At 41.9% G+C, this 16,438-nt stretch overlaps 1 protein-coding gene across 6 annotated transcripts in view; it reads left to right on the plus strand.

The window, feature by feature from the left end:
* The window catches only part of LOC132122783 (ubiquitin carboxyl-terminal hydrolase 2-like), a 33,970-nt gene that overhangs the window by 5,652 nt on the left and 11,880 nt on the right, over positions 1-16,438 (plus strand). For 4 of the 6 annotated variants that reach the window (XM_059533189.1, XM_059533188.1, XM_059533191.1 and 1 more), the window contains one exon: positions 276-978. In XM_059533189.1, coding sequence (XP_059389172.1) covers positions 322-978 — 657 coding nt within the window. In that variant the 5' untranslated portion in view covers positions 276-321. Of the gene's footprint in view, positions 1-275; positions 979-12,396; positions 12,947-16,438 lie in introns of those variants that run through there. The other 2 variants (XM_059533192.1, XM_059533193.1) reach the window with 2 other exon arrangements.

A 16,438-nucleotide genomic window follows, 5' to 3' on the forward strand; every position in this document is an offset into this window, starting at 1 on the left:
ATATGTTGGCACGTTTCCAAGTCAATCAAACATCACCAGTGAAGTCTGTCATTTCACTGGAAGATCCTGTTATGGCATTTTGATCGAAAACTACAAGGTCAAAAAAAGTACAAAATGAAGCATGCATGGATGAATTGTTCACAGTAAGATCAACAACATACATTAAACAGATTTTAATTTCATGCCAACTTTAAACAGAAAATAATAACTGGTTTATCTGTATTGGCCAGAATTGTAATATCACTGAATGGCACTTTTTCTCCTTTCATTCACAGATTCCATGCAGCCTGAAATCGCCTCACGCCCAGCTGAGCTCCCAGCATGTCTCGTGTCTCCTCTACGGCGAAGCGCTATACTGGCTCTTCTTATACCAGTCACTACAGCTCATATGGCTCCTCCCTGACTCCATCGCTGGGCTCCTATGATCGGGAAAAGCTGCCCTATAAGAGCTCCTCCTCAGGCTATTCCTCAAGCTACCTGAGCTCAAGCGCCAGCCGCTCCCACAACTACAGCTCTTCGTCCGAGCTGGACCGGGGTCGGCCTATCCCTCGCACTGATTTGCTGGGTGGCCAGCGCAGCGAGAGCCTGAGCCGCACACCGACAAAGGGCTATGGCTCGGGCCTCAATGGAGGCTTGGGATACAGCAGCTACAGCTACTCTCCGGCCCCCACCAGCTACCTCTCCACCTCATCTGTGTCCTCCAGCATCTCCCTCAGTCGCAGGAAGTCAGTGAGTCAGAGTGATTTGACGCACCATTTATCAGCTCTGGGCCTGAGGGATACATCCAACAGCAGTGGCCTGAAGCAGTCCTACCAGAGCAGAGGCACTGACGTTTCTGACACATACGGCCAGCTACGCTCCAGCTACGGCTTCTCACGGAGCTCCACACAGGACAGTCTTGGCAGCAGCAGTCTGAAGAGCAGCAGTAGCCGATTCTCCTCCAGCTGTCGCTCCACCTCACCAGTCAGAGAGTCTGTGGTAAGAGCATTAATGATTTCTCGTAGGACAGCACACATATATATTTACATAACACACTTCTGCTAAGTTTGTTTTTCACCAATCCTCATATTTGTATCGCTCTCCCTTCTCAAGTGTCACACAAGAGCCCTTCGGCTCAGAGAGTTTGTCCAAAGAGGTGTAAGGAATGTGTAATATTCAGCTGTTTCAAGTGTCTCTTGTGATTATAAGTAGGGGTGTGCACGGATAGTCGAACATTCGAATATTCGTTCTGCTCTAATTATTCGATAAATAAAATGATATTCGAATTTCGCAAAAAAAAAAATTCCCAATAAAACCTAATTCGGTCACTTTCTGTGATTCTTCACGGCATATTTGAAGATGTATGCAAGCTAAAAATAATTAATGAATGAAGAACTGCGGTCTTCTACAGTACTTCAGATATGCTGTGGAGAATCACAGAAAGTGACCGAATTGAAGAACATTGTTGCGGCATCTCAAGCAACGAATAAACACTGCTAACTTGGAGAATGCAGTGAAAACTCCTCTTCTCGCGTCTGCCCTAGACCCTCGGCACAAACATCTCCGGTTTCTCAAGAAAACATGAGAATTAAGAAAAAAAAACTTTTTGAATATTATCAGAACATTTTCCTTGATGCGAGTGGTGCGGATGCAGCCGCCGTCACCAACGATGAAGAAGATGCAATGCCCACTCGTCGGAAAAGGCTGAGCCAGTTCTTCAGCGATGATTACAGAGAGTCCAGCCGAGACGAGTGGGAACAGTTCCTGATGGAGCCATGTATTCCACCAGATGAGGATCCCATTCAGTGGTGAAACGAAAACACGAATCGCTTCACAAAACTTATTCGCTTAGCATACCGTTATTTGTGTATCCCGGCAACGTCTGTGCCGTCAGAGCACGTTTTCTCCGCGGCCGGCCTTATTGTTAACAGACTATAGGAGCCGACTTTCCCCCGATCATGTTTACATGCCCGTGTTTCTTAACAAGAACATGTAAAACAATAGAAAAAAAAGCAAAAAAGATTTGCTGACAGTTTAAAAGTTTCAGAGTTAAGTGTAGGCTACGTTCTACAATAGCCTAATTGCTGCAGGCTGCTTTACGGTTTTTCTTTGTTCACGTTTTTTTTTTTTTTTTTTCGCTTTTTTTTTTTTTTTTTCATCTGTACTTTTGTTTGTTTGCATGCATTGTTAAAGGTTTTCAACTACAAAACACGACTTGTAATGTTCAAGCTTATTTTGTGTAAGCTTGTTCAAAAATGACGGAAACAATAAATGTTGCTGAAAAATAGCGCCTGTCTCATTAAACTTAAATTTAAATAAACGAATATTCGAATATTAATTTTTTGTGAGCTCAAATGTTCGAATGTGATATTTGCGGAAAACGCCCATCCCTTATTATAAGTGAACTCATCTTAGGCAGTTGCAGATAAAATGATTTGGTTACATATACTGTATAGCATACTAACATAAAAACCCTACTACTAGATAGGGACATATGGCTTTGTGTAATTATCAGTAACCGCAATATACAGTCAAACCAAAAATTACTAAGTTACTGAAAATTTTTTGTAATTAATTAAACCATGAAACATGGCCTTGTTGGTATACTGCAGTTTCCCCAAAATAAAAGCCTGATAATTTAATGTTTGAGAATGAATAAAGACAGAAGTAAGCGTTATTATTGATTTTTACAGTTAAATAAAACAAATAAAATTATCATCATCATGGTTATATTTACTTAAGATTTGTACAGTGAAATATTACATTATTTAATTTTGTTTAATATTTTTATTTAGTAATACTACTCCTACTAATTATTATCAATACTTTCTTACTGAAATATAATCACAACATTTTGAAACCCCACAAACAAGCACAGCAAACCTGGAGCTTTTTTATCACACTAACAGTTTGTATCTTAATTAGGTTTTCCCCCCAAATCCTGCAGAATGCAGAAATAATGCAGAGTGAAAAAATCTCAGCTGTAATTTGTAACATCTCTTTAATTTATGATAATAGTACTCAAAAATATATTAAAACTTCAGAATAATATGTTTTAGGCAAAGAAAAAAAAAAACCTCTGTGGAATACAGTCTGTGGCTATTCTTTTAAATTAATCGCTGTTTATGTCATTAATTAATCTATTTCTCAACTAGGGAGCCCAGGCTAAATGAGCAGCGCTGAGTAGTAAGGTCTGTCTGACTTTAAAATGATTAGTCTAGACTACATTAGTTTACACCTGAGAATTTCAGAAACTAATCAGCTCAACGAGTGTAAGTCTGAGTGCTTTTGTCAACTCATTTTATTTATCACACTAATGCTCCATATACCAAGGCCATTCATGCTGTGCTAAACCAGGCTACTGTGGATGAATGCAAGAATAAGATATGCACTATAATTCTTTCAGCGTTACCCTAAAGGGTTCAAGATTTCCAGATTGGAGATTTATTACTGTTGTAATGCAGCAGAGTATTATTTATTTATTTATTTTTGGCTGCTGTGAATTATAAAATATAGGAAAGCACCCCCAACTGCTCCCCGGGCGCCGCAGCATAAATGGCTGCCCACTGCTCCGGGTGTGTGCTCACAGTGTGTGTGTGTGTGTTCACTGCTCTGTGTGTGTGCATTTCGGATGGGTTAAAACGCAGAGCACAAATTCTGAGTATGGGTCACCATACTTGGCTGAATGTCACGTCACGTCACGTCGTCATTTAAGTGGTGCATTCACAGTGTTACCACAAGGGGTGCTATAGCGAACATTAGTGTAAACTATGTTTTCCTTTTTCAGATCTTAAATTTAACAGTTGGTTCTTTTTCAGTTTATTAGTCAATTAATGAGAATGACAGGAAGTGGAGTTTACTCAATTGCATTTAATATATATATATATATATATATATATATATATATATATATATATATATATATATATATTTCCAAGAAATTTAAAGTTCTTTATGGTCAATAAAAACTTCAAAATTAAATATTTTGTTTTTTTCTGCGTGCATTCAAATGTAAATTATAGTTCCTTTCTACTACCTCAACAAAAAAATCTGTTCTAATTGAGGAATTTAATTTGATACAGTTGGCCCTGCCTCTGACTACCATTAAACTTTTGTGGTTTCCCATCCGATGGTAGGTTAGTGTTACTGAGAGCTTTGCATGGCTGGGCCATCATTAACACACTTTCCCTGCCACAGTCTTACTCTTTCCATTCAGCGGTTTTATTAATGATGCCATTCTTGTCTCAAACAGAGGGACTTTGTACTTCCATAGTCCAGGAGTAAACAATTCCTGTCACGTTTTCTACTACTTCTAGTACTCATTGCGCCAAGATTTTTTATGTAACCTATCCAGAACATTAACCTAAATACAATCTTTTTCAAAAACCTTTGAAAATGTTTCACGTCTGTTTTGATGAGGCTCGCCTCAAATCTACTGGATACAGCCGCCTCCTATTTTGGCCACTTTTTGGCACTTGGCTGTTGGCAGTGTATCTCAGAAACCGCTGAGAGCTCAGGACTTCTTATTCTCTTCACGTGAGGTCCTTAAAGAGGAAACCCAGTGAAGACTAAATTCTTCTGAGAACAAAGTGTCCCTCTGGTGTTTTCCTGTGTTTAAAGTTTTGTGTTGATGTTGACAACAGATTTGCAGTGTTACATTTCTCACTTGTCACATACTACTTTACTATTAGAGCATCCAAAATTTGTGCTGCTGTTTACATAGCATTTTAGAACAGGTCACCTGCATTTTTAAAGAGCCTTCAAACTTTTCAGCACTTGCATTTTGTATGAAATTCAACTATAGTGGTGTTCAGGTGCACATCAGTTAGTTTGGCTGAAAGCTAAGATGGATCTCTGGCACCCATTCAAAGTGTCTAATTACACATTTCAAGAAACGCATTAATCCATCCTGTTTCCTTCAGCTTTTCACCCTTGTTGTGTTCTGTAGCATGTCGAGGAAGTGTTTTCATTTGCTGTTTGTTGTGTACATAGACTGATCTTAGTCATAAAACTGAAAGGGTCAGAGTGATTCTTCTCACTCTCTGAAATGTCACTTCAATAACCGGTCACCCAACTTCCAGTTTCTATATAAACATGGATCAACGTGGTCACCATTCTGTCGTTTTCTTTACAATTAAATCAACTTTGGTGAAATATGATATGAATAAGATGTACTGTAGTCAGAAATAAAAACTTTTCTGCATCATGAAAATAGATTTTTTTGTATTGTAGTCTATCTTTCTCAACATTGTTTTCAGTTGCTTGAAATGCAATGTTGTGTCTGCATTTACTAAAGTATATAGAACTGTGTTCTTCAAATTGACTTTGCTCTCATTTAGGTAACTTTAATGCTACATAACGTGTTTCCAGTATATCCAAAACTGGGTTGCAGCTGATGACATTTGACCCACCATCTCATAAGAGCATAACGGCCTCAGTCTGGCGTTCTCTTTTGGGGTTAAGTGTGTTTCATACCCTGTTCTAATTTCTCTGCCACTTTTACAGGCAAAGTTTAATGCTTCTCTCTAATACTGTAGTGAGGGAGAAAGCTGAGCTGAGTTCAACATGGAGCTCAGGCCAAAAAATGTCTCCAGTTTCTATCGTAACCTCGGTTCCCTGAGAGGGGCAGTTGGCCAATTGACGCGAAGCATGCAAATACTGACAGGTCAGCGGGCAGTATAAAATGCATGGGCGTGAAAATTACGTCAGAATCACGACTGAACGCTAGCACAGCTGATCAAACAGCGACCACGGCGGCTAACATAATGTCTCGTTCCCGCCTCTCAGGGAACCGAGGTTACGATAGTAACCGGAGACGTTCCCTCTCGAGGCGGTAACTCATCATTACGTCAGCTAAGACGTATATGGGAACTGTATAAAATCCCACTATGAGAGCAGTGAAGATAAGCCCTGAACCGAGTCAACCACCCCCACACATAAGCAGGACAGTTCTAGCCAATGGCCGTGTCGCTAAGAGTGCTTGCATCTGATAGGCGGAACTAGACCAATGAGACATCTGCTCCGACCCTAACAAAATTTGCATAACTTCAAGCAATAAATCGAAGTCTGCACTAACCAGGGCAGACACAACGCAATAAGCACTCAAGATGAGAGTTAAACAGAGTCGATGGCATTTGCGGTGACTACTGCATAAACCATATAAACCATAACACAGAGTTAGCAGCCATGGTAACTACTGTATAGCTGGTTATAACAGAATGAATAAAACTTAACTCACCGAAAGTACATGTGACGCTACAGAGGGTACATCCAGCTTGTAAAACCTGGCGATTGTGTTCTGGGAAGACCAGACAGCAGCAAAACATAAAAACTGGACGGACGTACCTCTAGACCAGGCCCATCAGGAAACATTTATATTGTCCTCACAGAATGAGCTCTGAAGTTGAGGGGATAATCCTTCCCCTGGCATTCGATAGCGTCCACGATCCAGTGAGAAAGTCTCTGTTTAGAAAGCACGTCCCTTATTACATCCACCAAGCACACGAACAGCTGGTCTGACTGACGAAAAGGCGGCCGAGCGATCCATATACATCCGTAAAACCCTAACAGGGTCCTGGCGCTCTGAGCATCAGCGTCACGCGAGGCTGACGGCTCAACAGATAAGGCGGGCAGGGAAACAAAATGGTGTATTGAGTGACTTCGGAACGAAACCCGGTCTTGGCCGGAGAGTGACATTACAGTCGCCAGGTCCGAAACCGATGCAATATCGTTCGCTAAAAACTCATGAAAGTCTCCAAGGTGCTTCGCTGAGGCGAGAGCAAGAAGCAAAGCAGACTTCAGGGAAGCTCCTTAACCGCAATCGAAGCTAAGGGCTCGAACGGTAGTAAGAGATAGAGCCCTCAAAACTAGAGCTAAATCCCACGGCGGCACGGAGGGCGGCCATGAAGTACACAATCTCCCTGCTCCCCTGAGAAAACTGATTACCAGAGCGTGCTTACCGATCGTTTGCCCGTCAACCGGGGAACGAAAAGCGGCAATAGCGGTCACATACACCTTCAGCATGGATGGTTTCAAACTCCCGCTATCCATACTGTGCTGTAGAAAGTGCAAAACATCCGACACGGAACAGGTCCCCGGGTCAATATAAATGTCCTCGCACCATTTTGTGAAAAATCGGCTCGGTGTTCATCTTCAGTTCTCTCTTCACAGCAGTTCAGTCGGTGTACTGTTTGAGTGCATGCATTATTCCGGGATATTGGTTTGTTTGAACTCAGAGGGAGTGTCAGCCACATTAAAAAAGTTAACAGCTTAAGTCATTTGTGGATTAATGCGTATTAGAGATGCGAACCGTTTAAAACGATTCAATTAGATTTGGTGAACTGAATGGTTCGTTCGCGAACCGGATATCCAGACTGCTTTGTTTTGAACTCTCTCTCACAACAGACACGGAAGAGAAGACAATGCTGAATAAAGTCATCGTTTTTGCTATTTTTGGACCAAAATGTATTTTTGATGCTTCAAAAAATTCTAACTGACCATCTGATGTCACATGGACTACTTTGATGATGTTTTTCTTACCTTTCTGGACATGGACAGTATACCGTACACACAGCTTCAATGGAGGGACTGAGAGCTCTCGGACTAAATCTAAAATATCTTAAACTGTGTTCCAAAGATAAACGGAGATAAACGTCTTATGGGTTTGAAACAACATGAGGGTAAGTTATTAATTACATAATTTTGCTATCTGGGTGAACTAACCCTTTAAGTGTCGGTCCGCCCACAACAGGAGACTCGCTGCCTGTTTGAATAGTGCTCTGGAGTGCACGCCACCCTGACGATTTATGTACGAGACCACAGACATGTTGTCGGTTTGAATCAGTACATGTTGCCACTCCAATTTAGACCAAAAGGCTTGCAGGGCTAAGGACACCGCTTCCAATTCCAAACGGTTTATGTGCCACCTTCTCTATGACTCCAACCACAGGCCTGACGCAGGTATGCCCAGACGCACTGCTCCCCAGCCTGAAGTAGACGCATTTGTAGAGAAAAGAACTCCTGGGCTGAACATATCCGGGCTGTTCCACGGTCTCAGAGTGCTGACGCAACTGTGAATGACCGTATGTGCTTGTGGACCGAAGACCACGCCCTCTGCGGAACTCGAGTTACAGCCAAAACTGTAGCGGCTGCAATGTAGCAGACCCAGATGGCACACTGAAGAAGCCGCCGCCATCAGTCCCAGAAGCCTCTGAAATTTCCTCAGTGAAAACGACCTGCCCGGTCTGAAACAGCACAGAGTCGATGAAATGCTCTGGAGAGAGATGGACTCGCATGACCATCGAGTCCAAACATATTCCCAGATATGTTACAGTCCATCTTGTAAAAACACGCTCTTCTGCATATTCACACGCAGTCCCAGCGTATCCAAACGGCGAAGAATTGTTTCCACGTGACTGATAGCACATCTCTTGAGTGGGCTAAAATCAGCCAATCATCCAGATAATTCAACATGCGCATTCTGCTCGATCTGAGGGTAAATTTTGCTCTATCGCTCCCTCTCGAGCAGACTGAGAACTTCTTGTTTCAGATCAGGACGGTTTTGGGGCAAAGTCAGTTACGGGACCACGCCATTGAAGCGGGGAGGTCTGCGTTTGAATTGGAGAGAATATCCGTCGTGAATTATTCCCAGTATGCACGGTAAAACGCCCGGGATAGCCCTCCTACCATCCATGAAATGACACCGCGGACGCGTTAGGTCTACAGCCACTGATGACTTGTTTTGACCAGGGCCCCGCCCCCGCGAGGCTTGAAGCACTGGCGGGAGGGCGGTTCGCGTCGGCTATATAATGGTGTGACACTCTTGCACCCTCGAGAGGCCATTATAACCATGGGTTGTGGCTCTGCGCTGTTTGAGACAGGGCTAGTGACACAGTGTTGGGTGCAAGAATTTGGATACATGCTTCTATAGTAAAATTTTACTCACACAAACATCATTTAAACACATATAGCAATCGTCACCCATAGTGACATGGGGGACATGATGCATGATGCATGTGTTTATGTGGTGTTGGCACTCTCGCGCCCTCGCGAGGCCATTATAATCATAGGTTGTGGCTCTGCACTGTTCTGAGACAGGGCGAGTGACACAGTGTTGAGTGTAAGAGAAAGAAAAAGCTCTTTTGTTGATTGTGTACATGCTTCTATTGTGGCACTCACACAAACAGCATTTAAACACACATAGCAATCGTCGCACGAAGGAACATGGGGGACATGATGCATTTGAACATGGTGCTTGGGGGCGGGGCCTCCCGCGCACTCACTCTTTCACTTTATCGGTCAGTCAGGGAGACGGCTTGGTGGCCAAGGATGGTGCGCTGGCTCTCTCGCGGCGCGGGGTCCTCAACTGACACTGACGTTTCCTCCCAGGCTCTTACCACTGCTGGTTTCGGCCAAAACGAGCGTCCGGTTCAGAGCGGGGTGCCACGGCGGGCTGTTTTAGCTGGTCTTAGAGCCTGACGAGGTGCAGAAGAGCGGAACCTCGCAGATGATGACTAGAGTGAGCGACGGGGCATCACGTGGCTCATCGTCTAGGCGCGCTTTCTGCGTCTCTGAGAAACGCTCCATGACTCCATGCCGTCACTAAAGAGACCGGAGGGAGCAACTGGAACATTTAGGAGCGTCCTATGGTCCGCGTCTTCCAGGTCAGCTAGGGTAAGCCATAGGTGCCTGTAAGGACGACCATGAGCCCCATGAAACCGCTGAGCAGAGCGCTTAGTAGCCATCAGCGCGAGATCAGTTGCCGCGCGCAGATCCCTGATGACGTCAGCGCTACTGTGCCGCCGTCTGCCTGAAACACCTTGAGTATTGCCCTGGCATGAAGAGCAGAAGCTGCCTTCCCTCAGAAGTATAGGCTTTGTCCGTCTATGGGCCGTGAACCGCACGGCTTGGAGGCAGGCTGTGGTCTGAACCCAATGCAGAGGGAGACAGGCACAGGTGTGCGGTAACAGTCTCCTCAACGGGGGGGAGGATTTCTGCCCCGTCCACGTGCGTGAACATGGCTTGCGTGGCAGAGTGGGTGCGCTCCGATTGGGGTGCAGCCCACGACTTCACCACTAGCTCTTGCATGCCTCAATGCCGTTTGGCAGCAGCTCGACTGGAGGAGCCACGAGTCCAGCTACCTTTCACAGGCTCATCATGTGCGTTGCAAGCGAGACCCAGCTCCGTGACGGCCTTTCCGAAGACCCTGACGAGCTCCTCCTGGAGGTCTGCAGGGCCCTCTTGGTCGGGGCGGTCCCACTGAGAGGCCCAAACCTTTTCCGATGTCGAAAGCGACATGGAGTCGTTTTCCTTGCCAGCTCCGAAGAGGACGAAGTTCGCGGGGTGGAAGCTATCGTCCACCACGCCGACGTCAAACTCGTCTTCGGGCAGGGGAGGGCCCACCAGCGGCTCGCTGGCGGCAGTGGGCCTCATTCCCGCTGTTTTCCGAGCCACTCTGGCTCTGAGAACACACTCTGGCAGCTCGGCACAGTGGGCGCATGTGTGGTCCGTGTGAGGCTCCCAGGCAGGTCACACAGAACTGGTGAAGGTCCGAATCTAGCATTAGCAGCCATCAGATGCGGAGAGGAAAAACAGGGTGAGTAGTCCTCTATTAGAACTTCCACGATGACTTAGATAAGACTTCTAGCGTGAAGAAAGAGATTCTGACATAATTGTCGTGCCCATGCATTTTATACTGCCCGCTGACCTGTCAGTATTTGCATTCTTCACATCAATTGGCCAGCTGCCACCAGCTGGCGTTAGCCAATAAGATTTCAGCGAAAGTGGAGAAGGGAGGAGTTCCCATATACGTCTTAGCTGACGTAATGTTGAGTTACCGCCACGAGAGGGAACTAGACATGTTGTCCCACTTTTTGTTGCTTTTACCACTGTTGACAGTTCTATTTTCCATCTGATTATAAGCTTTTCTCCTCTCAAAGAACTGTAGCTGTGTTTTGTGTTTCAAATGTGTTTTGATATAGACGGTTTAATCGGGCACACTCGCCTGGCCCTAAGTTAACTTCCGGTCTGTGTTGTGTATATTGGTCTGGCTGCGGTGCCTTCTACAAACGCAGTTAAAGTCAAGGTGATGAGTAGACTGAAGTTGGGCTCAGGTGGTTGTGCTGTGGGATGTGTTTCCCATACATTTATTTATTTTTGGAGACTCGCCACAATTTTAAAACTGATCGATTTTCAAAAAGGCTTCGCTGAATAAACATGAGTAACGTTACGTCATGCACGTTTACTACTATTAATAATAATTCCTTACATTTATATGTTTAAATATCAAAACGAGGCACGGGTGTTTTTATATCACTATTTCTGAAGGAAGACTTGCATGTTATATACCTGATAACGCAGCATTTGTGATCATAGCTCTGCTTTGTTTACAGCTGTTACTGGGGAAACCTCTATTTCTCGCGCTTAAAAGCATCTCCTGCTGGCAAAGAATTAATTTGCATTTTCATTAAGTCCACCAGATTTACGCAGCAAACATATTTTCTTTGTTATCAAAAAAATATCTACTCTAGAGGGACTTGGCTGTTGTTATTGATTCTATTTAGAAGTCTATCGGAAGTTAAGTAACGTTTGTTTATGTTGTTGCCGTTGAAACAGTCTATAGCACTTTTTAACAATACACATTATAAAATTATAATGTTAATCTTTATATAATATCTTAATATTTCAATAATTTGTAGTCACATTTAGCAAATTAGAGCTAGGTGATAATGTAGTTTGCAATGATAAAAACAATCTTGCAGCTGAGTCTGCTATATTTATATATATTTTCCAACAATATAATCAAAATGTAAGTACATTTGTTCATATATTAACAGCAATTTGTCTTATTTGTTTACCTTGTTGGTAAGGATGAAAGATTTAAGTGTGTTGAGGTTCATCTTGTGCCAAATTTAATCTATAATTAAAGATCATAAATATTACTATCACGAATATTACTGATAATAAATAATGACAGTAGGCCAATTTATATTTTATCAGTGATACTGATGTCAAGTGTCCGAGGACCTTCCACTGTTGCTATGGTTACTTCCTCAGGCGAACGCTACTTCTGTGTGTTAGCATCTGTCTGTTGGCAACACTTGTCACAAAAACATTTGAAATACTGATTTTATATGTTTATGTGAAAAGAATATTAACTTTTTAAAGACCTCTTAGCTTTAATTAAAAGGGTGGGGCTGGAAACTCAGAGCCCAACCAACACTTTGCGGTGTATTTTAGATGCAAGGAAAGTTGAAACTGATTTAGGGTGTTCCATTAGAGTTGTTAAAGTTTGTTTGAAAGTGGTCCATTTAAAATGAGTAATAAGTCCTTGAAGGCCACACGATTATTGTAAAATAAATATCTGTCACTGTAGCGTGTTTTTAACCCACTGGCCTCGGTGACGTCGGATGCGCGCGGCAGTGGCAGTGCTCTTGTGGGCGGGACTGTCAGTAGTGAAAAGACATGGGTCCGCGTGCTGCTGCCTTTCTGTCAGCTTCGGTTTGCTGCCGTCAATTTTCTTTGAGAACTCGTCTACTTTGACGCGTGAGAAAATTTCTCTTTGCGTTTGGGAGCAACTTCCTTCGTATATTGTTTGGTGAACAGTGCTTTGGTTGCGAGTCGGTCAGCGCGCGATGTTTTTATTTTTATTTTTTTATTTTTATTCGACCCATTGCTGTCTAGCACAGCTGTAGAGATCGTTTCCTGATCAAGTCGTTTACCTGAAGGATCCTGGAATATTTGATGAGAGAACATCGATAGTGTCGGTTTCTTAAAGTTGGTGTTTATACACCACAGAAAGATTTTATTGATTATGCCCAGCATGCGACATTCACATACAGTTACAATACCAGAGGAGCCACCTGCGACTGCGTTCCCTCTTCTAAAACAGGACATGAGAAGGAAAAACTCTGTGTCCGGCTCCGTGCTGGTCTCCACATTCGTTGGACTTCTGATTAATCATGCCAAGGTATGAATACGCTTCATAAGCCTATTACGACGATTCGTTTGAACATTTATTCATTAAATCCACTAGTATCTGTTTTTATTGTTTTACTATTTTCACTACTGCTTGTTTATTACATACAAGTAACAATTATGTTACTATATAAAAAAAAATCAAATTTCTTTTGCCATAATCTGTTTGTAGTTCGTATTATAACTATCCACTTCTTACTTGCAGACATTCTTTTTATTTGTCTGGTTCATTCTAGTTTGAATAGCTTCTTCAGTTAACTAGCCAACACACTAAGTCCATCTTATTAATATTTGTAAAATTGAATTAGATAACTCAGAAATAGATAACCAATAACTATTAGAATACATACTAGCCATAATTGTTTATACCTAAACCACAGATCTTACTAGTACCAATGGAATAGCTACTTAAGACTAATGGGTTATCAAACAGTAGCAAAGCAAGTACTAGTATGCAATAAACAAATACTACAGACTAATTGAATACATTCATAGTTACTATTGGAGTAAGTATTAGTGTCTAACTAACTAGTGAAAACATTGGATTAGTAGCAATAAAAATAAGTACTAGTACCGTAAAATAGATGGTAGCTAATTTCAAGGGATGCATTTTAAAGCATGAATGGGATTATTGAGGCCCAGTGAATAATCTTTAAAAAGTAGTTCATGCTGTGATGTTAATTTTTCACTTACCGGTATCAGTAAATTCTCTCTTAAGACTGATGATACACAAGGCAACCTTTTGAGCAGTTTTGCCAAGCACATTTTTTGAGCAATGTTGCTTGGGTGCTTTCTCATTGAAAATGGGTTACCAATTTCAATCTGGATGCTTAAAATCAGTCTTGGGCACTGTGTCTCATCTGGTTGCCCATTTACGGCAACATTAGCCAAAGTTGCTCAGTAAGGCCATCCTTAAAAATATTCTTGTTTGCCGTAACCCGACCGACCCTGTCAATTTTGGACCGACTCAATTTATTTATTTTCTTTGCTTTTAGTCCGACCAACTTGCCGGTTGTACATTTGCTTTAAGACCGACTGACCAATTATTATTTTTTTACTCCTCAAACAACTAATACAAAAGCAATAAAATAATATAAATTATGTTTTAGTAAGTATTGTAAATATATAAGTTGCCTAGGCCTACATACAAACGAAGACTACGTTCTTTCTTAAAAAAAAAAAAAAAACCTGTGACGTCATCTATGTTTACACGGATGTCACACTGTGGTCTGTGCGTTCGCTTTGTCTCCTCTCATTCATTGTCAGAGTCAACGGTTCGCGCTTGGTAATGATGGCTGCGGCTGCAGTTAACAAAATGTTCACGGTCACTGTTCAAAGTCATACGGGTTCGGGCACCATAATACATCTAAAAAATTAATTAAAACAGCTCGACACTGCTTTTACTTGGCACAAAGTTCTGGAAAAAATGTGCACAGATCTTTTCCCATCCCTTCTGCCGTCTAGTCTAAAACTTTGAAAATCTATTGCATGAATCGATTGGACCAACCAACACTAGTTTCGAAAACGAAAATAGGAAATTGATTTTAACGGCCTTCTCTCGCAGCGCTTTTTTTTTTTTAACGTGTCACACAGCAACTGCAGCTTCGGACACACACGCATAACAGCAAATAATACTTCTGCACAATGTTTCTTCATTTACAACAGAAATGTGAATTCTGCCGGTATTCAGACAGTCTCATGTATACTAGGGCTGCAACTAACGATTATTTTGATAATCGATTAATCTGTCGATTATTTTTACGATTAATCGATTCATCGGTTTATGTACTTATATTTTAGTTTTTTCCATTTTTCCCCCAAGTAAATTATTAATAAATGGTCTTTATCCTTCAGCATAGATTTTTTAAGAGATTTTAACCATTTTGCACTGTCATATCCTCATCAAAAATATACCTGGAGTTGTTTTATTGTGTTCGTAATCCTTTGTCGAACTCTTCTGCAATCAGAACACTGACCCATACTCTAGCAAATTTCACAAGTAGATTTCAAATAATGTTTTCACCATGGCAGTCCTTAGAGCTCCTAAAGTAGTTTAACATCCCAAACAAAGCTTATTAAGGAATCTTTCAGAACATATTTTCACGAAGAATAAGGATAAAACAGAATAAAATTGCAGTGCATTGTATTTTATTATTTACTGGGAAACAGCTTTATAGCTTATGCTGTGAAATTGTAAACAATCCTTCGAATAAAGTGCCAGTGGCATGAAACCTGAATGGAACTCACAATTTAAAGTAAAATCCATCAGAAGGTTGTCCAGAAAAAAAAATTGGACACACACAAAAAACCTGCTGTGTGAAAAAGAGCGGTGAATACTTAGAAAAAAAGTGCATTTCAAATATCTTTAAACATTTACCTCTCTCATTCAGTCATAATTAGGCTGCACGACTGAATTTTGAACTGGTAAACGACAAACTGATCACAGAACATGTTTGTAAAGCATTAAATATTAACTGTTAAAAAGCAATGTTCTCAGCTTTTACGACTAAACATTTGCAAACAACATTGTACTGGAGAATCTGCACAAATGAAAGTCTTAGGGGCCGTTCACAAATCGCGCCTAAAAACGCGTGGAAAACGCTAGACGCACCGCTTTCTCCTTCTTTCCAATGGATTTGCAGCTCAAAAAGTCGCTTGCAGTAGCTCTGCTACTAAATTTATTTCAAAATGGAAATCCATATACAACTATGATCAGCTGTTCCTTTCATCTTGACTGAGCTTTTAACGTTGTTACGGGAAAGGATGAAGCTGATTGGTTAGTTCTTGTCACATGACCCGCGGTACGCTTGCCGCATTCTGAAAAGTTGAAATGTTTTTAACTCGATGCGGTGCGGTGTTGGAAATAACGAACTTGAGCGCGCAAAAGACGCGATATGTGAACGTCCCCTTAAACAGTTCAGTAGTGCAGAGTTTACAGGTTACTCTTCTTTTTTAAAGGCTCAAAGTAAAGTTCTCCCACATCACGCTGAATGCTGCAGAGACGCTGTTCGGGAAGCACGTGACATAAAACGAGGCCAGCTATTGGCTATTCGCTACTTCTCCTGCTGTACTGGCTGAGTAAAACCTCCGGTGGCTCATTACTGCCACACTTTGGTCACCGCAGATTTGAAATATGCGCGAAATGAGCCGCTTACGGCAAATAAAAGTTATTTAGCAACGAATCGATGACTAAATTAGTTGACAACTATTTTAATAATCGATTTTAAGCGATTAAATCGATTCGTTGTTTCAGCTCTAATGTATACAGATACAGATTCGAGCTAGAATTGCATTTTTTGTTGTTGTTGACATTTCTAATCATAAACACCGCCATGTTGAAGCCCTCAGTAAATGTTTTGCATTATGGCAGTCCACTCTGCTTATTGTTTTTCGAGAATGTTGCACTCCTGTTTATCATTGTGCACGTAACTTCAAGCCAATAAATCATCAGAAATATTGGTCTTTACCAATATATTGAATCTTT

This window comes from Carassius carassius, chromosome 41 (genome assembly GCF_963082965.1).
Source record: "Carassius carassius chromosome 41, fCarCar2.1, whole genome shotgun sequence".
Classification (NCBI taxonomy): domain Eukaryota; kingdom Metazoa; phylum Chordata; class Actinopteri; order Cypriniformes; family Cyprinidae; genus Carassius; species Carassius carassius.